The sequence below is a fragment of the Oculina patagonica genome, chromosome 14, assembly GCF_052425735.1.
Source record: "Oculina patagonica isolate OP01 chromosome 14, crgOcupat, whole genome shotgun sequence".
NCBI classification, from domain to species: Eukaryota; Metazoa; Cnidaria; class Anthozoa; order Scleractinia; family Oculinidae; genus Oculina; species Oculina patagonica.
The window spans coordinates 18078989-18102398 of record NC_135771.1 but is presented as its reverse complement, the minus strand read 5'-3'; the positions used below and the strand labels follow the sequence as shown (position 1 = coordinate 18102398).

Genomic DNA, 23410 nt, shown 5'->3' with positions numbered 1-23410 from the left:
ACGGTCGGGGGTTCGGGGGAGGGGGGGGGGGGGGGACGGTAATTTACATTTCATTTTGCAACGGCCTTACAAGAAAAAAACCCATATTTGATTGGAAAGCCCACATTTTGCGTTTAGAAAATCAAGCTAGGAAAAGAAGATGTCTTGTGATAGCTGCGGAAGTAATGTTCTTTCACAGCGACGGAGCGGCTATGCTGAACGCTCTGTCTCCATATGTTGTGGTTTTTGCTTAGGTACTTGCAGTTGAAGTGGTAATGACTATCTAAGAAGTCTTGGAGGTCTGTAATGAGGCCTCGTATTGACAAACACCGGTTTTCGGCAATTGGCAAGCATTTAAAGAATGATCACGGCATTAACAGTAACTTTTTCGTCCTTAAGAAATGCAACTGGACTTTTTAATTTATGAAAAGTTGTTCTTAAGAAAGGAGAAACTTAGCCTGAACACGCAATCAAATTCCATCTGCGAAAAACTATTTGTTTAGACGCATTCACTTAGAATTGCAATTTTTTTATCACCTTTCACCTCACTCCGTTCATATTAGACTATTTGGTTTCTTTATTTTTTGCCACTTGAAAATGATGCCATGGCCAGGGAAAACGAATTAAGAAGGAAACCAACTAGAAGCCCATGGGAGAACTACCGGGGTTGTGTATAGCGAAACATATGGGGGAACGCAGAAGGGTCGCTCTCGAAACACACTGGATACAAGAGTTAGAGAATGCACGGAGAATAAATAGGGAATGCTGTTGTAACGGACAACCCAGGGAACGGAGAACCCAGAGAAAGCGGGTAGGGGACGTAGGAGGGTAGCCACTGGGAGTCCCCACAGGGGGGAACTCATTGCGGAACGCAGAGGAAATAAAGGAAATGGCATGCAGAATTGAAACACGGGGAACACATGGGGGAACGCACAAGGGAATGCATTTGGAACACGGAGGGAACGTGCGGTGTAACGGCCAAGCAAACAGCGAATGCATGGGAACAGCGAATGCACTGAAAGCGTAAAAGACCACCCGAAAACCTGCGTAGGGGGCTGCGTATAGCGGAACGCACGAATGCATTGGGAACGTACAGTCTAACGGATGAGTAAACGCATGAGGGATACACGGAGAGCTTGAAAGCATGTTTCTACCAAGTTGCTTTGGGTCACGTATAGCGGAACGCACGCGAAACTGAAACACGGGAGGTCGCCCAGAGAACGTACTGTTTAACGAAAGAGCAAACGCACAGGGAACCCACATCTACAGTGAATGCTTTGGGACGTTAAGGAGGAAACCCACCGGGATTCTATGGGGGGAGAGGTACGGGGTTGCAAATAGCAGAACAGAATACTTCGTGGATTTGCGAAATAAGAAATTAAAAACGTTACTCGAGTACATGTAAAAAATTTTTTTATTATTCTTATTGATCTTCGTAAATATTACAGATATTTTTCGACTTTGTTTCTATTTAGCGTATTTGGTACTTTGTAAATTTTATATATCTACTTATCTTTGTAATTATACCATAAAAGCTTTCTTAAGCCACCGGGGACTTATTTCAAATCGTATAACAGCAGTTTGTGTTGTTTCAAAATCTACCTTTTTTACCGCGGAAAATGTTCCATAACATAACTGTAAAAATCCTTGGAAGATAAGTTTTATTTCTCACGTCGACTGTGTAAAAAATACGAATGATTATTGACTAATCAGTTTCAATAGCGTGGTAAAAAATAATACACAGAGAGGGGGGTACGGGGGAAGACAATTTAAAAGACACGGAAACAGATGGGCTGTCCTAAAATTCTGGTAACTGCCATAAATGACAACTGAAACAAAGGTATTTGGAGCAAAAGAATTATTTCAAATGTTGACGCAAAGAAGCCATATAAGGAAAAACCTCTACAACAGGAAAATGAAATAGTCCAGTGATGAAGCAACACATCGATTAGGAACATTTGTAAGAGAAATTTTATCAGATAGCTTTTAAAATATTATTATTCAGCAATATTGTTCACGCATTTATTCACCCTTGCACTAAGGCTTTTGGAAATGTTTTAGCTATTTTTAACGGTTGAACTCCTTAGAAATGCACGTTTTAAATTCATTACTACGAGATAACTTCATCAGTAGTTTAACCCCTCTTCTTGCTTTTCTTAAGTTAGAGCAGTTTTCAATTGAGTGTGTCGTAAAACCAAAAGCAAAGTTATTACTCTGGACAATAACAAAGTACACAGACAATTCAGTGAGCCAATCAAAACTCGAAGCAAATGCATGTAGCTGGCACAAGGCGCGGGAAAACGTACGTGCGCGAATCACGATTGGCTTTGGTTTTACTTCCGATTTGTTGAGAAATTGGCGCTAGATTCTTTAACCAATCACTAAGCGTAGTAATGCAAAACCAAAGCAAACGCAAGTTACTTTCCACACTCATTAAGTGAAAACCGCTCTAAACGAGTGGCACACCAAAGCTTAATTAAATACTATAGCTCACAAAATAACTAATGATAAAAATGGTATACCCAAGAGGGAATACCACCCTAGCTATTCGATCTATCCACGTGTCCATGCCCTTTTTATTCTCGAGCAATCCCATGATAACTTTCACTCGCGCAAGCCTGTGCAACATTGAAATCTCCTCCTGAGTTCCCTTTGCCTTTACACCATTGGAGCCTGCGTTCTCTTCTTGATCCATTTCGTAGCTTTCAACAGTTTTATGTTCCTGCAAGGTTATTCAACACAAATGTAATCATGTTAGAGATTCATTTTTGTCAGGGATATTTGAAAAACAAAAGACAACAACACCACCAACAACAATCAAAACAAAAACAAACAAACAAAAAAGGTTATTGGTCGCGAGACAGGCGCAGTTCATGCTAACCGGTAAATTAGGCTTTTTTCTAGCAGCGGGTAGGAGTGTGCGGAAAACGTCGAGACGAAAAGGTACATTTGTAGACGACAAAAGTTAAATCAAATTCCGACATTATCGTAAATTTGGTTATTCGTTTCCACAAATTAAAAGCGGCTTAGCTCTATCTAAATGAGACATTTTCTTTTGCTTACTGGGGAAATTATGGCCGATATAGGATAATCGCCGTGTTAAAACACACGAAAGTGACCCTTAGGCTATGTTTACACGAAATCAGGCCGAATCGGCTTCTGGAACCGTTTGGAACCGATCTGGGTGTTTACACGGGGACCGTTCCAGAAGCGGTCCAGAACGGATTTAATACTGGACCTGCAAAACAGCAGGTCCAGTTTTTGGATCCGTTCCGGACCAGTTCCAGAACGGACCCGTGAAAAGAGAAGGCCTATCCGATCCGATTTTCGGACCAGATCCGTTTGGAACCGGTCTCGTGTAAACATAGCCTAAAAATACTGTTCGCCGATTGAGTAGAATAAAACAATTTTTTTTTCGCTCAGTTAGTAGGAAGCATTCGCAGAGCCGTTTGGAAATGGGCCGGAGGGACTCTGCTCCCAGGGGCTCGTTTATCCTTTTTGGAAACTTAATATCGTCACTCCGATTTTTGCCGGGTTAACTTCGTTTCGCCCCGACTAACTCAATACTTTTAGATCTCCGAGGATGCTGTTCTCGTTAAAAAGATAAAAAAAACCCGTTATATCTTTTCATTATAATTAAAGTCAAAGAAACCTGCCCACAATAGAAATTTATTGATTTGGAGAGGTATGGCACAGATTCTATGGCACCAGCATAAGTGAATTAAGTCAGTTGTTCGCATTCAAAGAGGTAAAGTCAAATGGCCTGACAGGAGCAAGATCTATACCCTTTAACAAAAGAACATTAAGATCCATAGCGTTAACGGAAACACGTTTACCTTTTCTTTCTGAGGCGAAATTTTTCTTCCTTTCTTCCTCCCAGAAGCAGCTGCGTTGTAAACGATCACGCTTTCCAGAAGCGCGAAAAAAGTAAACCCAAAGGACACGATCAAGAACAAGTCAGCGGCCTTCACATAGCTGACATGCGGCATAGCCTCGTTGATACTCCCCACCAGAAACAGTTGTGTAAGAAGGGAGGTGATACCGACTGTACCGCGGTCACCGATGCTTCTGCAGTCCATCCAGAAAGCCATCCATGATACCACCGTGCAGAGAGTACAAGGGAAGTAGATACGTATGACGAAATAGCCAACTCTTCGCTTTGCGGTGAAATTGACTGTCAGCATGTCAAAACAGCCTGTAATATAATAAAGGACCATTCTAACCGTCAAGTTGAGTCAGTAAAGAACGTATTCATTTATCAATTAAGGGAAGCAGGGTCACGTTTTTTGTTTGTTCTCGTCCTTTGTTTCGAGGTTTTCTCTCCGGGTTCTCCGGTTTCCTTGATCCACAAAAACCAACACTGCCAATTCGATCTAAAATCAGTGGGATCAAGAAGAGCCACTGGAAGATGCCACTGTACATTCCAATCCTCATTTATTTTATTTATTTCTCAAAGAGCTGTAAAGACGGACCTGAGTTTCTTAAGAGCACTAGACACTGGGAGACACAGCTTGTTCTGAATTGAAAATGAGCAAATCTGATCGATTTGTCATTGTTGTTTTATCGCTAAAAGACTGTGATCACGCACGCATTTCCCCTGACAGGCAAAATTAAATAATTCTTGATTTTTATTGAAAAATACCTGCAAATGCTGGCTCTTACTGTTACCCTAATAGTGTCTACTTAAATCATCCCAACCTGGTTGACTATCTGCTCATAAAAAACTCGGGTTGTCTAAAATTTTGTTAAAAAGTCAACAAGCCAACTTGACTATATAGCTCATAAAAAATGAGGACAAGTTTCGGCAGACACTGTTAAGGACAACAAATAGAAACGTATAATTTTAGGTATTTTTCAGCCAAAAATCAAGGATGATTTTGCATATCAAGGTCACCGCACGGGCGATTGTGCGAATAGTGAACGATGATATACAGTTTTGAATTGACTTCAAGTTGACTGCATATATTATTTAAGTTTTTTTACTTTTCCAAATAATATAGTAATATCATCAACTTGATAAAGAATTGCCCTTACCCATAAAAAGTTGTTTGACAGTAATCTCTGTACTTTGATTGGTTACTACGAACTCTGACATCTCTTTGTTCAAAAGCTGAACGTTTGTTCCTCTGTAGCGCAATTGTTGGATATCTCGTCCATCTGATTGGAAACAAAATACGTATCAGTAATTTAATTTAATTTAATTCGAAAGCAATAACATAATTATTACCTTTCCTTTCCCACAATCAATCAATAAATTCAATCAATCAATTTATTAATGTCATGGCGCGGGATGAGGTTACCCTCTCTATCCGAGCCAGATGTAAAAAGCGCATGACAATAATTAAAATACATTATAAAAACAATGGGAACTAGTATAAGTAAAAAATAATAAAAGTAATTAAAAACTTAAAAATAACTAGATTACAATATCTTATGAGTAAAAATATTAAAATGTAAAAATGCTTTAATCCACCCACACTAATTGTTACACCCAGGATTAAAATCTAGAAAAATGATAATTATGCTAAAAATAAGTCGCTAAAATCTATGAGATAAAATAGTTACATTTGCAACTAGTCTTTAAGTTAAAAAAATCAAAAGTTGTCTATCCAAAACGCTCCCAAAAAATCAGTCAGGACGTTTTAGATAAACTCGCTAACTCCTCTAAAATGTAACCAGAAAGAATTATGGTGCGTCTTAATGTGCGTAGCATCCCACAACTGCCGGTACTTAACTCTAGTTCTTGTGGCATGAAGCGACAGGGGTATTGCCATTACCCCTGGATGAGATACTCATGTTACCTCTCCCACCCCCCCCCCCCCCCCCCACAACTGCCGGTACTTAACTCTAGTTCTTGTGGCATGAAGCGACAGGGGTATTGCCATTACCCCTGGATGAGGTACTCATGTTATCTCCCCCACCCCCCCCCCCCCCACAACTGCCGGTACTTAACTCTAGTTGTTGTGGTATGAAGCGACAGGGGTATTGCCATTACCCCTGGATGAGATACTCATGTTACCTCCCCCACCCCACCAGTACTTTTCGTTGTCATATGACAATAAAACACCCACCAGTCCTTCTTTTTGCTAGCACACAATGTCCAGTGCGTTTAAAGGTTTAAAGGTTGGCACACACAAGGGGCCTAGTCCTTGCGACTATTCTTGGTTTTCAAATGACGTCATCAAAATTCTAAAATCCAGAATCGCGAGAACCCTGACTTTTAAACCTTCACTGCTTATTAGACGTCCAAAATATATATGTTATTGAAGGTTTTTTGCCCGATAGCATTCGCCGTCTTTAAGATATAACATTTTGAATTTTGGAGTTTCGCGCCACACGACATCAAAATGGCCGCCTGAAGGCTGTCACGAACGCTTAAGAAAAATACCTCATCCTGTTATTTCTAACAATCTAAACAGTTGAGGTTTTACGAGAAGTGTTTATGTGAATGCTTACGTGTTCATGAAAGTGAACTGACTGCTTTTTATAGCAGAAGTAAATGCCAGATGTTTTCATTGATTTCCGGCGGCCATGTTGGAGCCCCTTCACACGGACTCCAGCATGGTGTTTCCATACTGTGCTCTCTAAATTTGTAATTTTTAGTAATTTTCTACAACCTGTGATATTCTTGATTTTTTGGATTTATTTTACGCGTGACAGTAGCGTTACTGGCTTGACAATGAAAACCAGCAATAGTCACGGGGAACAAGTCCCTTCGTCAAAACATCTAGTCAATCAATCTGGTCGTGGGACCCAAAGTCGCCGTAACTTTGGGCGACTTAAGGCGACTTTAGGCGATTTTAGCTTATTTTGTTCAAAATTACGGGCGATTTTGGGCGATTTGAGCGACTTTAGGCAATTTTAGGTGACCTTTTAGGCAATTTTAGGTGACCGAGTACAGTTGTGGTATACATGTACATGGGAATCATCATAGTACACCATAAAGCATTGTTACAGAAAATATCTATACTAGTCACATGCTAATAGGCGTGACTAGTCCTTTATTCGTGTGCATTGTGTGTGTGATTAGTCGCAGGCACAAGTACCTGCAAAAAGTTCTTGTGACTAGTCCCCTTGTGTGTGCGGACCTTTAAGGTACTGTGTCATGAATTTTACCAGATTTTTAAACCGCCAAAATTTATATTTGTGTCGCAGGAAAACTTAAAACAATAGTCCATTTTTTATTTAAAAAAAATGTTATATTAGGACACTGAAACCGTTAATGAGCATCTTTGGCTGCGGATGGCTCGGATGGAAACAGATTGCAATTTGAAAAAGTTAGGCAAACGTTTTCAAGTTGTTTCAGCACTTCTTCGAAATATCGATATTTATAGCCGTAGCTTGATTTCTATTCGCAAATTAAGGTTCTATATCCCTTTAGATGTTCAAAGATAATGTTTATTTTAATAGGGTTAAGTTGCCTGCCACTAATTTCAGAACAGTCTAGACCAAACATCTGCGAAATCCCCGTGACATAGTCCCTTACAGATTCTAAACAACATGGAAATATGCAATAGGAGGAGATAAAAGATTAAAACTGAAGTGTACCAACAAGGTATTATAGATTGGTACACAGGTGATGATAAGCCTGCGTTGCAGACGAACTTTTAAGTTTAAACCCCGGTATAGATCGAGGTTTAGTTTGTCTGCAACGCAGGCTATTAAAGGAACTGTGTCTCGGGTAAATTTAGGCACGGGAAGTGACCATTAAGTTCGTTGAAATACAAAAATAACCTTTTAAAACAGTGAAGGAACATTGCAACAACACATCAAATACAAAAGAAGGTACGGATGGCCAAAATTGACGAAGATTGAAACGGATTGCAATATGGGTTTTTGAGATATTATTGGGCTGAACAGTTTTCAAAGTTAATCTTGTTTGCTTTTAACTTTGAATTATAACGTCCAGGAGACACATTTGGTTGCAATGAAGCTATGGTTTTGTCATTAAGATCCAAAGAAGTAATTTATTTGCAAACATTAAGTTACATGGCGAGTATTTGGCAGAACTTAAAAATAAACTTAACTCAGCCGTGACACAGTCCCTTTAATGATGTAAGTGATTACTTTTGTTAGTCGAAGCAAGGAAACAAGCTACTTACAGCTCATGATATCTAATCTGAAAACTTGTTTGTCCATTGGATAGGCGTGGAAGGTCATCATAGTTGTAGCTGTTATTGTTACCCTAAAAACGAGCATTATTAGATGTGAATGCCAAAGGAGAATTCAAACACTGGTTACGTACTCATGGGAATCAGTGGCCCGGGAGGATACTTCCTACCTATAATGGCCTATACGGGGAGGCTCCGCCGGAAGGGGGTACCTTTTTCAGGCTTCAGGTATATAAAAAAGGTAGGGAATTCACAAGTTTAGGTGTTTGAAAGGGTATGGAAATCTGTCATTTAGGTATTTAAAAGGGCCTTTAATTAAAATATTTCGAACAGACGCAATTTATGGCTGTATTATTTTAATTTATTAAGCGCCACATGAAAATGGCAAGAAAACGTCCTGTTCTCAGTCTATGCCATGTCTTTTAGGTATATGAAAGGGGTATCTTTTTTCACTAAAAGGTATACGAAAGGGGTACAATTAATTTTATGTCAAAATGGTATATCAAAGGGTAAGGGGTTAGAGCTCGGGGCGAAGCCTCCCCATATAAAACTTTTTTGAGAACCCCCCCCGGATCAGTGGCTGAAGCATGGGGGGGGGGGGTGCTAATGAAACTTGGTCCTTAGTTAAGGTTACGACGATGAGGGAATGGATCGAGGAATCGAGGGCTTCTTAAAGACAATTTATTTAAAACCGCTAGTTATGTACAATAGCGATCCGCATATTCTACGTTACTTTTTTTGTCAAGCCCCATCAAAACTAGTAGAAACCAATTTTATCTTTCAAAAACTGTGATTCCAATCAGAAACAAATAATACTTTAAGTGTCGTATAGGTCTAACATGGGGTACACACTCCGGGAACACTTGCGTTTTATGAGGGAAGTTGGAATCTTATTAAGATTTACACGAGGTTGACGCCCAAGAGAAATAACACGGCTGTCAAGGAAGAAAGCAACCAACTATATATTTGATGGAATTATCTCACGCCATCTTGTAGAATATGAACATTAATACAGGGCTTCAAAATGAATTTCAGTTTTCCCTTCGTACAAGCTTAAGCAGCTCTAAAATTTTGCTCGCCCTTGGCAGCTGCGTGCTTGTCTCAGTTTACATTTTGTACGATCTAGTGGGCAAGCGACTTTCCTGGGCCCTTGCAAACCGGCAAGCAGAATGAAAAGTTAGTTGGCCGACAGGAGAATCTACTTCTTCTAGCAGGGCCGTAACTAGCAAGAGGCCAGACGAGGCACTTGCCTCGTCTAGATTTCTACCCAAATTAAAAAGCAAAGTTAATTCTTCTCAAGAAATACATCATGAAAAATGTCTCTGGAAGAGTTTCAGAGCGTCTAGATTTCAAAATGTCCTGGAGGGCATGCTCCCAAAACCCCCAAGAACGATCTTGCCTCGTCTATGGCAAAGGTCTGGTTACGGCTCTGTCTCTTGACGACCGGACAGCACTTTTTTTCGAGCCCTGTCACGTCAACGATTATGAACACTAGTGCCAGGGAACACCCAAACCCAACTATATATCTATCTTATTTACCTCTGTGAGAAAACTATTAAACCGTCTCCATACAGGACTACTGTACGCGTTTCCTGTTGCACAAACGTTTTCACGGCGTTCTCGAAGTAAGTGTCTGGTAGCCACAGTTTATCGAGTGCCTCGTGTTGGAGGATAAGGGCGTGGTCTCTATTGCCAAAAGCCAGTCTGGAATCATTCCATATCTGCCTCATGTATATATCAGCATTGAATTCCTGTAGAGATGCATTAGTAATGAGTGGTCTTAGTGATAACATTTGCACTCATGTAATCAGTTGCAATGACGTACCGACAGAGAAAGTATTCGTTTTTCTAATCCTTTGTAATTTATGACATAAATATATATATGTAACAGAAGTATTTATTTGTTTGTAATAGAAAAGTAGGAAAATAGAATTCTAGTTGTGTTTTTATGCAAATACTGCAACCTGATTGGTTTAGCTATGGCACACTATCATGTATTAGTGTCTAGTTACTAGAGGTCGTTTATAAAATGGTGATAAAAGCAAATATTTGCTTGCAAAGATGGTTTTTATGTCCTTTCTCGATTTTATCTTGGTGAGAATTTGTTCTAGGGGGACTGGATATTGGTGAAGAGGCGTTGGTTTCCAAACCCCCTACTCACACCATCTGTGTGATTGAAAAGATTCACTCTCATGCTCTCATGAAAAATGATATATGAAAATTCCTCACCATGTTTTCTTCTTGAATGTTTCCAATGGACAGAAAGCCAAGTGACACTGTAATTGTAAGTGCTTTCCCTGCAGAAAGAAATATTTATCGTATTATCGTATAAATATTACCGTCGTTGGAGGCGCGGTCATTAAACCACTTGTGACGTCATCAATGAGCACGTCAGCAGATTTTTGTGATAAGCAGCTGATAGAGCTAGGAATAACCTTTCTACAGGGCTGTTCATTTTGAATATCGGTTGCATTCTGACAGAGCGTGCAAAAATCGGTGTTTAAACAGGCCAATACACCTGTATTGGCCTGTAAGAGGAAGGAAGAGTAGAAAGTGACGAGAATAAGAAACCCGAAAAAAACGGAAGGAAAAGGAGCAAGAAAAAAAAATCGGAACGGTTCAGCAAAAAAACAAAAAAAAAAAAAATTGGCTTATGCACATGTCACCAAAGTGAAATATTGCACATTTTTACATGGAATCTTTATCAAAATGTCGCTGCAGTGTGAAAAAGTGCTTTTCTAGCAAAGGTTAGGTAAATTCAAGATCATATCACCAAAAATTCACTTTAACGGTTAAAGAAACGCGTTTTTGGGGGAAAATTCGCAAATGAAAGGGTTAAGGTTACTATTGTTAGCGGCTACTAATTTTAGCGATTTTTCAGTTTTTAATGAACATATAGATAAGATGGATATAACTGTTCAGTAAAAGAACAAACTAACTTGAAATTGAACGAACATTTGCATTGCCAGAAAGAACAAAGTTACCGACACCTTTTTTTAAATAATTTTTCAAGTCGACTATGTTAAAGTTTGTTTTCCTTTGGGGTGGGGGGGGGGGGGGGGGGGAGGACTTAAATTTAACGACTGCTAAATTTGACTGAAACAAATGTTACTAAATTTAGCGACTTTCGACCAACTCGCTAAAATCGCTAAGGAAAGTGGTCATAACAAGTGTACTCGACGAGGACCCACCTTGTGTAGGGGTAGGGGGTCTATGCAAGATAACACCTTCTGGTAAGCCAAATGGACATAATTTATTGGCCTTAACATTTTAGTTGAGACTTCATATTAGATGTGCATGAAGCTTGCTTTGCTGGAGAAATGGCACAAAGAGGTTTGAATCTTTTTCATCTTTTTCTTAGTTTCTTCTCCTGATAGAGTGGGAGCTATACAAACAAGATACCATATTTTAAGGTGAGGAAAGGGGGTACATGAAGAGACCACCTGTCTTTTTGCAGAGTGGTGGGTCCTGTCTGAGTACAATAGTTTTGAATATTTCCTTAAAATAAGTAGCCGCTAACTAAACAATAGTAACCTTAAGGTAAAATAACAGACAAGAAAAAATGAATGTTTCAGTCTTTCAATCTCACAGAAAATAAGCTGAGATACAAGAGTTTACGCATTTATATTAGCAAAAACGTGTGTTTGGCTTACTCGCAGCACTGAAAACAATTTACACACTTTATGAAAACTCGAATTATGCTTACCTGCATGCCCTGGTCTCAGTCTTTTATCGTAATTTTGAAAAAGTTCCTTTAAAATGTCTGTGGCATTTCGAGGTTCAGTAACTGGAGGTATTGTCCCGTTACCTAGCAACCGCTCCGTTTCGACGGTGCTACATTTTGAAAAGAATAAGAAATTTAAAATACTGAAACACTCAAAAATTACCGTGTTTATTGGATTAAGCGCCCAACTTCGAATAAGCACCCTCCCTGTAAGTAGAAAAAGTTAATAAGCGCCCAGCCTCGAATAAGCGCCCACCCCTACCTGCATCAAAGAAAAAACTCCTGGAATACACATGGGGAGTATTGATTATTATTAAAATTGCGATTAAAATCGACTAAGTACTACTAAAAATCTCCGCGAAGACCGAGTGTACTACGTGCTAAAAAATAGTTAAAAAGTAATAAGCGCCCAGCCTCGAATAAGCGCCCACCTCGAATAAGCACCCACTCTCAAGGTCCAAAAATTTAATAAGCGCCCAGGGTGCTTAATCGAAAAAATACGGTAGCTTGTTTTAATATTCTGTTTGACCCTTTTAAATCATAGAAACCAAAATAACTGAATTATGATCACGTTAGACGGAAGACATTTTTTCATAATCTTTTCTCATCAAGGGGAAAATTACTCAAAAGAATACCGAAGATTAACGAAACACTTACGAGGATTTCAGCGACTATCCGAAAGTATCCGAAAACTCTCGAACATTGCCGAAGATGTCTCTACGTAACCCTTTTACATCATGGAAGCCCAAAAGTTTTTTTTTTCATAAATTTTTGCTTGTTAAGGGGAAAAATACTCCGAAGAAACTTACGAAGATTTCAACGTTCATTCGAAAATTGAAATTGACAAATTGACATTTTTAATTTTCCTTCTTATCCTGTTCACTCTACAAATAAGCATAAACACAAGAAGAACGAACATTTTTGCTTTCTCTTGCTTATGCCTTTTCCTAGTGTGGACTGCATAAGAATCACGAGTATGTTCGTCATCTTATTCTTGTGGTTATGCCCAGTGAAAACCAGTTTTTAAAGGAGATACGTCACGGACAACACATTTTGAAAAAATTGGCAAAGTTTTTCAAATTTGTCGATCGAAATTTGTCTTAAATTTTATCAGTTGAAACCATTCTTGGTTATTTAATTTTTGCCTTTTTATTACTCTTTTGTTGTTGTTTTTTTTTATGTTAAAAAACTATTATTTTGAGGTATCCTTCAATAAAAGTCGTCTTGTAAAGGCTTGTAAGGTTGTTCTAGAAGGGTGGTGAAATTATACACATTTGTTTTTAGCTCTGAGCAATGAGGATATGCCAGTTTTGAAGATGCAATGTATCTTTATTATCAACAGATTGCACCTGTTAGGTTCTGCTGGGTAATTTCTTCCTTTATCCTAAAATAAGTTTAAAAATTCCCACCACAATAGCTTAGCTTTTCTAAAATTAACTCAAGAAAACCTGTTAAAGTAGGTGGTATTCTCTTTTCTTATAGAAAAAGTTATTTCAGTTCTTTTTCAGCGCATCCTTTGAACTTCCAACAACGAACTCTGCATTGGTCAGTATTTTTACTTGTCATTTTGCTAGTTTATTTGTCTTCACTATACGGTTTGCCAACCGTCAGCGAAAATTCCGGTTAGCCAAACTTTTTTTAACGACATTGTGTAACCCATTTGTCTGTATAGATCTCGGCAGATGAATATTGCATAATACTTGACAGCCAAATTCTGAAAATGTGGCGCGCTTAATCAACAGCTTTCAAATTAAGAGACAATTCGTTTTGACGTATTCTACATAAAAAATCTCTTTTTTCCATTGCAATATCTGCAGTTAGGAAGCAGATGACCTTATAAAAATCTCTAAGGTGGTTTGCCAAAAATACTCTACAGATAAAAAAATAATGATTATCTGTAAAACAGATCATCTCATTTTAACACTGTTATTACCAGTTCGAGAAATAAACAAAATTTGAATTTTCAAGTTTCATTATATATATTGAGAGTTCAGTTATTTTTTGAACTCCAGTCGCTAAAAATACAGAATGGTGGCAACCGGTGTCGCACAGAAAATTAACCTAAAAAGATGTATCCATCAGAAAAATAACAAAAAAAAGTTAAATGAAAAACTTATCTATTTATGACAATAACTCGTTGGCACGGAACCTACTCAGTGTCTAATTAATAATTGACAAAGTTTCTTCTTTTTTATCGACTAGCTCACCTAGTAAATAAGTCAATTTCTGTATATGATTAAATTTTCTGACAGTGAGAAATTTCAACTTTGCCCTTCACTGACGTCAAAAGGAGAAGCCTTGCTTTTCCAATTGATTGTGTCGGGATTCAAAAGTTTGCATAGCCTTCGTGCAGGCTGTCTTATAATTAGGGGTAGAGAAACCTTATGTTTACATTGAATATATGGATGTTGCAACTCTAAGAAGTAAATTGTATATGCAGTATTGAGCGGACAGCTTTCATACGGGGTCTTATCGACTCAGAAGCCACCACCGTTCTCTATATGATTTTTCGTGTCTTGATAAAGATATTTCCATTATTTGCAGTGATTAAGAATCGCTTCACGATTTTCGTTTTGTGTGAAATCCTCTCCTTTGAACGATGCAACTTTAAATTCACTACAATTATGCTCACATATAAATTGTGAATAGTTATTTACCTGTTATTGATGTGGTCACACGAAGCTTCAGCGAGATGAAAAAATATCAACGGACAGAATAAAATTACGAAGAAAGACATGACTGCCATTACGTATCAAATGTTCTGAAGGGACAGACCGTGATATTACACAATAACAAGTAATTACATGATTTACATGATATTACAAGTTGTGATATTACAACTTGCTAATGAACCTATAAGGCCCCCCTGCCAGCCTTAAGATAATTAAAATTTTGACACTGATTAGATGACGAAAATTAATTATTTAAAGATAATTTTCAAATGTAATATTACGTTAAGAAAAAAACCTGAATATTTAACGATAGCAACCTTGTGGCGGCTCTTTCTACATTGGTAAGAAATAAATATGTTTTGGTAAATTCACGTTTGTAATAAAAAAATTGCACTGACTTCTAAACAGGTATGTTGTAGATTACCGTTAATCCAATAGTTTTTGGCAGCGTTTCTGGTAGGATTTACCTAATTCGTACGTGTGTGTGTGTGTGTGTGTGAATGGAAATCGTGTCCCGTTTTTTTTTTTATACTGTGTAACCTTAATTGCAATATTTTTTCCCGCTTGGCCCAGCCACTTAGCTCGATTAGCCTTAGCTATTTCTAAGTGGCTGTACTCTTTTTTTATTGTAAATGTTTCCTCTTGCATGTATTTATTTATTGTAACTCTTCTGGGCACGAAATAAAAGATTGTTGTTGTTGTTTGTTGTTGTTGTACCACCGGGCACAATTTTTGGATAGACTTGTGACTGCGGCGTGACGAAGACCTGGTGCAAAAAAGTTAATTGATGTTGAATTACATCCGAGTTTATGTCAACGTCCCTTTAAGGGGTTCATGAGGTGAAAGTCTAACCCGAATCACTGATTCAAACACATGGCTTTTAACAAGACTGTTTGTTTGTGTAAATAAACAAAATAGTGAAAAGGGAAACTACAGGGAGGAACTTTTATTCAAATGCAAATTAAAGTTTCCATTTGAATAACTGTGTTACAAGAAATACAAAGGATTTCTGATTACTATTGAACAATGTAAGGAAGAACTAGTGAATACTTAACAATTTAACGAGGGCGATTAAGACCCCCTTAAAGCCGAAAATATTTCTCAGAGATCCTGCCCTCCACAACATCGGGCAAAGAGACAAAAAGTTTCCTTTAGTTGTGTAACGATTAAATTAAAAATAAAACTTTAAAGTGCACCTATCCCCTATTTGTTTCTATGCATTTAAAAAACGACATGAATAATTTGGGTAAGGTTAAAAAAGAATTAAAAAATTCATTAAATCCCCACGAATCTATGCCGGTTTAAAGTCGCGATGCGCTGGTTCACGGCCGCGCATTTGGAGGTCTGGGTCCACATCTATTTGTGACGTCAACCAGGTAGGCTGAACCTGGGCTGGAATGTGCCCCCTCCCCCTGAGAAGTTATTACTCAACTTGGTAAATAGAAGTTTCGGCATAAAAGGAGCCTGTACACAACCGCCAGCTCTACCCAGGCAAGTATTAAAAAACTTGGCCTGGCCATTTTCACGCCCAGTTGTCAATCAAGTATCAAAGCGTAAACAATTGAAAAACAATTGACGATTTTCCTTCGACAGTTACCGACAAAATGTGTTCCACTTTTGCTGAGAATATTATGTTAAAACATCAACAACTTACACCTTACTTTTGTCAATGATATCTTTTGTTTTCTTGAGAATGTAGGACGCTTGACTCTGCATCATGTCATAAATGCAAGAGTACAAATTTCCATCTGGTGCCCAAAGGGTGTGAATGTTCGAAGTGCCATCCCTTTTAAATTAGTCATAGTCATAGTTATAGCAACTTTTCTTGGACAATTCTGTCCAAGGGGGAAAGGCGCAATGAGGTTAACCCTATGTGAAGCACCAACCCGTGAAACAAGGCCAGACCACAACACCGGGAACTCCGTGCCCTACTCTTTGCGATAAGTGTGTGGGTTCTTTAACGTCCCCTGCTGACCATATAACACTGAAGATATAGGAAACGGGGCCTACGGTTTATCGTCCTTATCCGAGGAGAATATAACATCTAACCATTTGCAGATATCATTGCAAACACAGCACGTTCTCCTCAGTTATTTTAAGACCCTGAGTGTTGGTCCAGTCTGGGACTCGAGCCCGAGACCTCCCGTACAACAGTCCGGCGCTCTTCCAACTGAGCTAACCGGTCGGCGGTGAAAGTAGTAGTTTTTTTATGGAGTTCCCGCGACTGTCAAACAATTTCTTAATTAACTGACCTGTCATCTTCACTTTCTTGTAAATCACATGTGAGCATCAAAGTCACTCTAGCCGTTGAACACAACAGGAGGAGATCAAGAGAGCTAACAAACATCACAAAGAGCTCTTCATAGCATAACAGCTATTGCAATCTGTAAGCCAAAAATTAAAAAAAAATGTATTTAGTGAATTTTAAAAAACTTAGATTGCAACTGTGTGTCTGAATTTCTATCACAGCATACGATCGTAGAAATTGGCGTGGTTTAATGACGTTAAGCCCGGGCCAAACGAGAATGAGAGGTGATGAGAGTTCAAACTCTCGCTCTCGTTTGGCCTGAAACTCTTATGCACTCTCATCGACTCTCATGCACTTTTATCAACGTTGAACGTGCTCAACTTTTCACGAGTCGATGACAGTTTGACGGACTCTCGGTCTGGTTTGGCCCGAGTTCATGGTAGTCGATCAGAGTTTACGAAAACTCTGATGAAGGTCAACTCTCGTCAACTCATATCCTCGTTTAGCCCGGGCTTTACACTTATAAGTCAGCTAAGTCAAAGTTAGACACAAACAAATAAAAATAAGCCGAGTTTGTTAAACAGTTTCAAGGTTGACATAATTGTGGTCCAGAAATCTCCGGTTAAAAAGCAGAGAGAAAGAAGTGTTGGTGTTTAAGAAGGAAGAAGAACCGAAGAACCCTTAGAACCTTTTGAGCAAGGAAGGAACCAACAGAAAACTCAATTAAATCCCGGATCCTCATCCACAGTTCTAGCTCTCTTTTGCGTCCGACACGATATCTTTTTCGAAATACAAGGGCACAAATGAATTATATTACTGCATGAGAGCTTTCGGGCTTTTGGTCATTTCAGGCCCACAATAAAACGTTTTCAGTTCAGGTCTCCGTTTTATGGAAAAGCGACAAAAAGTGCGCGTCTTTAAACAAAGCGTATCAGTCAGGGCAGTATTTCACCCAGTGGCTAAATCCGAGGGGTTCCTTGTCCCCTCGTGTAGGTATTTCATAATATATTTCGTATGCCGTAAAAATTAATGGCCTAAACAGAATAAGTTAGAATGATATAAAATATGACATCTGCACTGCATAAACTGGCGTGTTTGGCGCCTAGTAAACATTTTCACGATCGAAAATTTACAAGAATTAGCAAAAAACATCCAGTGTCACATCATTCAATTCAGCGAACTGATGTTAAAACTAGAAGACAAACGAAAATAAATTAAACTAAACACGTCGTAAGCACCTGTTCCATAACGAAAACAGCGCCGAAGAGAAAACACGGAAAACCAATCTAGCAAAACGAAAGCATGAATTCGTTGTTTCAACAACGTTTCAACTCAAAGGGTATTAGAAAAACATTTACAGAAGCAAAATGACTCAGCCAAGAATAAGTGTAAAAGGAAAATAAAAAAAAAAAAAAAAAAATAAAACCTTTCAATAACACAGAATTGGCTGATTATTATTAAAACTAGAATACTATATATAATCGGCTTAACTTACAGGTAGTCCACACTTCGACTGGTAATTTTCCAGAAATTATGATTTCATCATGGTTTCCATTTTCTTGTTTTACAAAACATTTGGCGGTGATGAGCTAATATATGTAGTGGAGCTCATTATATTAGCTTGGTTATGAGAGCTAAAACGAGTCAAAAGCGACTTATATGCACGAAACATTGCATGACACCCAGTTGCACTGTCAAGGCACGAAATTAATTTTAAAAAAGTGACAAAATAATTAAAATTTTATGTGGCAACGGATCATTATAGCTTAGTAAACATTTTGTCAACAAGGTACAAAATTCTGCTCTGTAAAAACAACAAATACAAATTATTAAAAAAGTAACTGCGAAGATACTGTCCATGGCTTTAATTATTTTTTTTTATGATGGGAGTTTTATGTTTTTTTTATTATCTTGTCCTATCTGGATTTCAGTATATGTTTGGAAACGTTGATGATGTTTTTCCAAGTCAGATATGAATATACATATTCGATTTGCCTTTTATATGTGGTAAAAAATATTACAGCGAAGTTTACAATTTTCTGTTTTCTTATTTTGCATTTTAATTGTTTTTTTTTTTAGTAGAAGTTAGGTTGTGGAAATAATGTTATTTGATTCAGAAGTCATTACCACGACGTAAAATGTTTTATAAACTTCTAACCTTTATTGTGTTTATTAGAAACGGACGGGAAGGATAAATATTTGGCAAAACGAAACAAAAGACGATTATATTAACTTTCCCCAGTTCGGAATTGAAAAAAAAAAAGAAATCAACTGCATTTTGTATTCCGTTTGTGTAACCCTGAGATCACTAAAATAGGTCAGTCTTTATGGTCACAGATAATGAAATGTTTTCAAATGCGCCCCTCCCTTGCCTAGCTACAGCACTTACGTAATTCTAAATACCGATTTGTGCTGACATAATTTACATAACAAACATAGGCTCCTTTTCATGTCTGTTTGTGTAACCGCCACCATCACAAACGTTAGGATAATCGATAAGGCCAGATTATGACTTGAGAGAGTCATTAAGTATAATGTTCTTATTCAAGGAAACTGACTGATAATCAAAGGGGTCTCTTTGCCGTTTCAGCTCCAGCACTTCACAACCTGAGCGCAAATGCCTATTTTGGCTAAATTAATGGTTGTGATTTACATAACAACTGCGGAGTACACTTTCATTTTTTTTTGTTAACTTCATCTTAAAAGCAGAAAGTAATATAGATGAATGGAGCGTTAAAGGTTTATAGGAGGAGGAATATAATAATAAGCTGGGTGTTAAACGAGACTTTTCTTTTGTGAAAAGTCACATCAACCGACATTTGCATGGTTGGGGGCAACTTTTCTGTGTCATCCAGGCAAAAAATCCTCTTTAAAATTGAAAACTATCTAACTTGATCAATTGTGAAAGTTTCTAAATCTCACGGTTACTTTCTTATTATTTGTTTTTTACTTTATAACAGGCGTTGGCGAATTTTCTTCCTATTTCCTGTCGAATAGAAAGAGCCGTTGGCGTGTTTCCTTCTCGTTTCCTGTCGAAAACTAACAGATAATTGTCAATTGTGCCCAAGATAAAATGGGTGTATTGCCGCATTTCTTTATTGTGATTTACATAACAAATGCCTGGTGTTCACTTTTACAATTTTTCTCAGCTTGTAAGCATAAAAGAGTAAAGGTACCCTTAAACCCACAAACATGTCAAGGAGTTAAATTATGTTATAGAGGGTTTGCCTTTTCAACAATTTTTTCATCACCATAAAATATACGTCAGTACATTGGAAATAGTAAAAATAAAAAAATAGACAAGGATAAAATGGACAAAACAGATTCATTAAACAGCAGTCATCAAAGACTTTCGTAACAAAATTGCAAAAAAAGCTAAATGAAAAGAGATTTGTGATCAAGTAATGCAAATCCATTACTAACTATATATAAACTAGATTTAAAGCTCTCTCTTATCTCGTCTAATTGCTGTAATAAATCATGACAAAGATCAGAATTTCCACATCTCACAAGATAAACCTTATATATTTGAGAAACATTTCAATGTTTTCATTTGTCGTTGAAAACAATTCCTCTATTGATGTTAAGGGACGAGGACATTGTCATTATTTGCGCTCTATAAAGAGCCAATGCACGCCTCCGAAAATTATATTTAGCGAATGATGGAGTACCCTTTTCCTACTGTGTTTGTTAATAATTAATTTCAGCGTGAAGATCTCGACGAGAAGCTGCAGAGAAATTAAAGAAGAAATGATTCTTCTGTCTCAACACACAACTGCTTTTATGCTTATCTGGCTCACTGCAGTACTAAGTGAAAGTGCTTTTCAAGTTAACGAAACAAGGAATGGAACGAAACCAGGGTAGGACACGTTTACTACTTAAGATTTAAAATCAAATTATAGATAACAGACTAAAACACGATTACAAGTGTACTCGGATGCTGGGGCCTCAAAATAATTTTGATATTTAAGTTATACTTATTGTCAGAGACATATATTGATAGAAAGTAAACCAAACATGTTTAAGTTTTTGTATTATCCAAGATATATCTTGAAAATTCATTAAATTTCTAGCTTGTTTTATATAATGTCGATCAAAGTTCAAAACTGTACGCTTTGTTGTTTTGAATTTGTCATGTGACTGGCTTGTTCTTGCTTTGTACAACGAATGGCATACATTTCATATCGCGAGCTGAGTAGAGTTTTCTATGGGTTTTTTATTGGGGATTGCTGTATATATAACTTCAGCCTATATCTTACCTCAACCGAATATCAAGTTAGTTTACCTTACTCTCTGCACACAAATTTGCATCACAAAGTGGAATCCAAAATTTACAAAACTCCAAGTGAAACAAAAATTGGTTCAAGAAATCGTAAGTTAAAAAACATTTTAGGGTAAACACAATTACTGGTGTCCTAGTAGCTTACATTGTGAAACAAATATTGTAAGTAAACAACAAATAAAAATTCCAACTGGTGGAGGCCACAATTGCAGTATTCGGTTTTATAGCGACTTTTGGTTCGAGCTATCGAGAAGTTTTAAAAAATTGAAGTTTACTTGTATCTTCATAAACATTGTTTCAAATAAAACCGACGTAAGTTTAAACTCTAACCTCCGTCACAGTAAATTATTGATGACGGAACGATAATATTTATCGTCCCTGTTAACAAAAGACATTCATAAACAAGGTACGAAATTCTGCTCTAAATAAGAGACAATACCAAAATAAAAAAACCTTAAAATAAGACACTGTCGATATTATTGCCAATGGTTTTAAATGGTTTAAAAAACAAATTAAAATGTTTGTGTTTCATGGAAGTCTTTTCTTCTTGATCTGAATATGTGCTGGGACACCAGGTGAGTATTTCCCAGTCTTTAATGAATATGCATATTTGACTTTCGATATGACCACGATGAATTTTACACTTACATTTCAACTGGTAAATTAACCATGAAAACTGATTTTGATACAAGCTTTGTTTCAATTAAAGTTTAACGGATTAAAATATATTGGATATATCTAGTTACATGCGTTTAATTTGACTGATATAAGTAAGCAAGAGAGATGGTTCAATTTGAGTTGCGTCATCAGTCATTACTTCCATTATCATTTTACTTATTTTATCAATACTTAAATTTATTACTGATTCAGATGTGTGTTTTCCCATTCCTTCGGGATATTTATTAAGAAAATAAATCATTTTATGTAACTTGTTAGGTTATTATTCTTAAGATTTTGGTAACAGAAGATCCAGCATGCCATCTGGGATGTTTCTTCAACCAACGCAACACAAGTTCTTTGTCGATGCGTTGTAATTAATTTTAGTTTAGAAGGAACGAGATGCACGAATACACATTTACATTTTTTTTTGGCTGGCGATAAAAGCTCGATTCCCCTGTTGTTCTTTCCTTTACCTTGAGAACCTAGTGGAGTACGTTTTGCGTTTCAAACTGTTAAAAAGGCACAACAATTTTGCAAAAAGGCCTATGATTTGAAAGACTATGATTCGATTTATTTGATACAGACATCGACAGCCCGGTTCAGATAATCTGCTAAGCCAATGAGCCATGTCTTACTGAAAAATCCCAAGTCTTTGTTAGGTATTAACAAATACACAGTAACTGAAAAATACATAAGGCAAGCTAGTTCAATCGAACGAAGTATAGTAGTTTGTGTGAACTGACGTGCGTGAATAGTTTTACCTTGACCTACATGTAAACGCTTGTCTAATGACTTCATGATCAGTAAAGATCGTATGGACATGCTCAATAAAAAAATTCTTCCCAAAATTGATTTTAAGTTCAACAGGGACTCAAAAAATACGCGTTACAGTTTCAAGAATAGGAACTACGCCATTTCTAAGCTCACCTGGTTTTTCTCCACGCACAAATGACAAGGTCCGTTCCAGCCGCTTAATTCAAGTCTGGAACTAAAGAAGCTAGTAATAAAATTCATAGAAAATTAATTTATCGTAGGATCTAGTGTTTTTTTGATGCATTGCATTTGAATATTTTCCATTTAATTACATTTCTTTAAAGGGTATTGCTAACAGCGGGCGTCCGACGATTTTTGGAAAAAATGACCATGACAGGCGTTTCTGTCGAAACATATTTTAAAAACTTAAAAGCTTTCCCTTTTTTCTAAAAATTATGTAGTTATTTAATCCTATTTATAGAAGCATAAACGATTAAAACATGTATTTACTTATTTCATGTATAGACCTTAGTACTACCCCAAAAGATTTATTTCTGACTTTATCAATTCGGTGAAAGCCAAAGTGAAATTTAAATCATGCTTTTTGCGCGGATTAGACATCCTTCTTACTGAGGTCGCATATTAATTTTTTTAAGTGTTGCAAATGGTGTTCCATATATAAAATGGATCAAGAAATACTCACTGTTAGAAATGAACTGTTCCTTAAATTGAAACCATTATAAAGAAGAGATTATTCTTCTTGAATAATGTTACCAGTTAGCAATTTTACCTGAGCCATTTGTGCTTATTTAGGCTAGGACTCCAATAGCAATCATCTCTAATAAAACCAGACATGAATAGAAATAATTTAAGATGCTCCAACGTTAAACAACATTAACTGGGGAAAAATAATACTGCATAATTTATGAACTCAATCATTTAACTCGGAGGTTTTATCACCAAGACCGTCCTATATATTAT

General features: G+C 37.2%; 1 protein-coding gene across 6 annotated transcripts in view; it reads right to left on the bottom strand.

Moving 5' to 3' along the window:
• Positions 1-1971: 1971 nt before the first annotated feature.
• LOC144638755 (gamma-aminobutyric acid receptor subunit beta-2-like) overlaps positions 1972-23410 on the bottom strand; it is a 35243-nt gene continuing 13804 nt past the window's right edge. For 3 of the 6 annotated variants that reach the window (XM_078498011.1, XM_078498010.1, XM_078498012.1), the window contains exons 2-9: positions 16739-16870; positions 11797-11924; positions 10320-10387; positions 9630-9841; positions 8082-8164; positions 5014-5136; positions 3816-4174; positions 1972-2701 (exon numbers count right to left, since the gene is read on the bottom strand). In XM_078498011.1, the coding sequence (XP_078354137.1) occupies positions 2456-2701; positions 3816-4174; positions 5014-5136; positions 8082-8164; positions 9630-9841; positions 10320-10387; positions 11797-11924; positions 16739-16833 (1314 nt within the window). In that variant the 5' untranslated portion in view covers positions 16834-16870 and the 3' untranslated portion in view covers positions 1972-2455. Of the gene's footprint in view, positions 2702-3815; positions 4175-5013; positions 5137-8081; positions 8165-9629; positions 9842-10319; positions 10388-11796; positions 11925-16738; positions 16871-22603; positions 23395-23410 lie in introns of those variants that run through there. The other 3 variants (XM_078498009.1, XM_078498008.1, XM_078498014.1) reach the window with 3 other exon arrangements.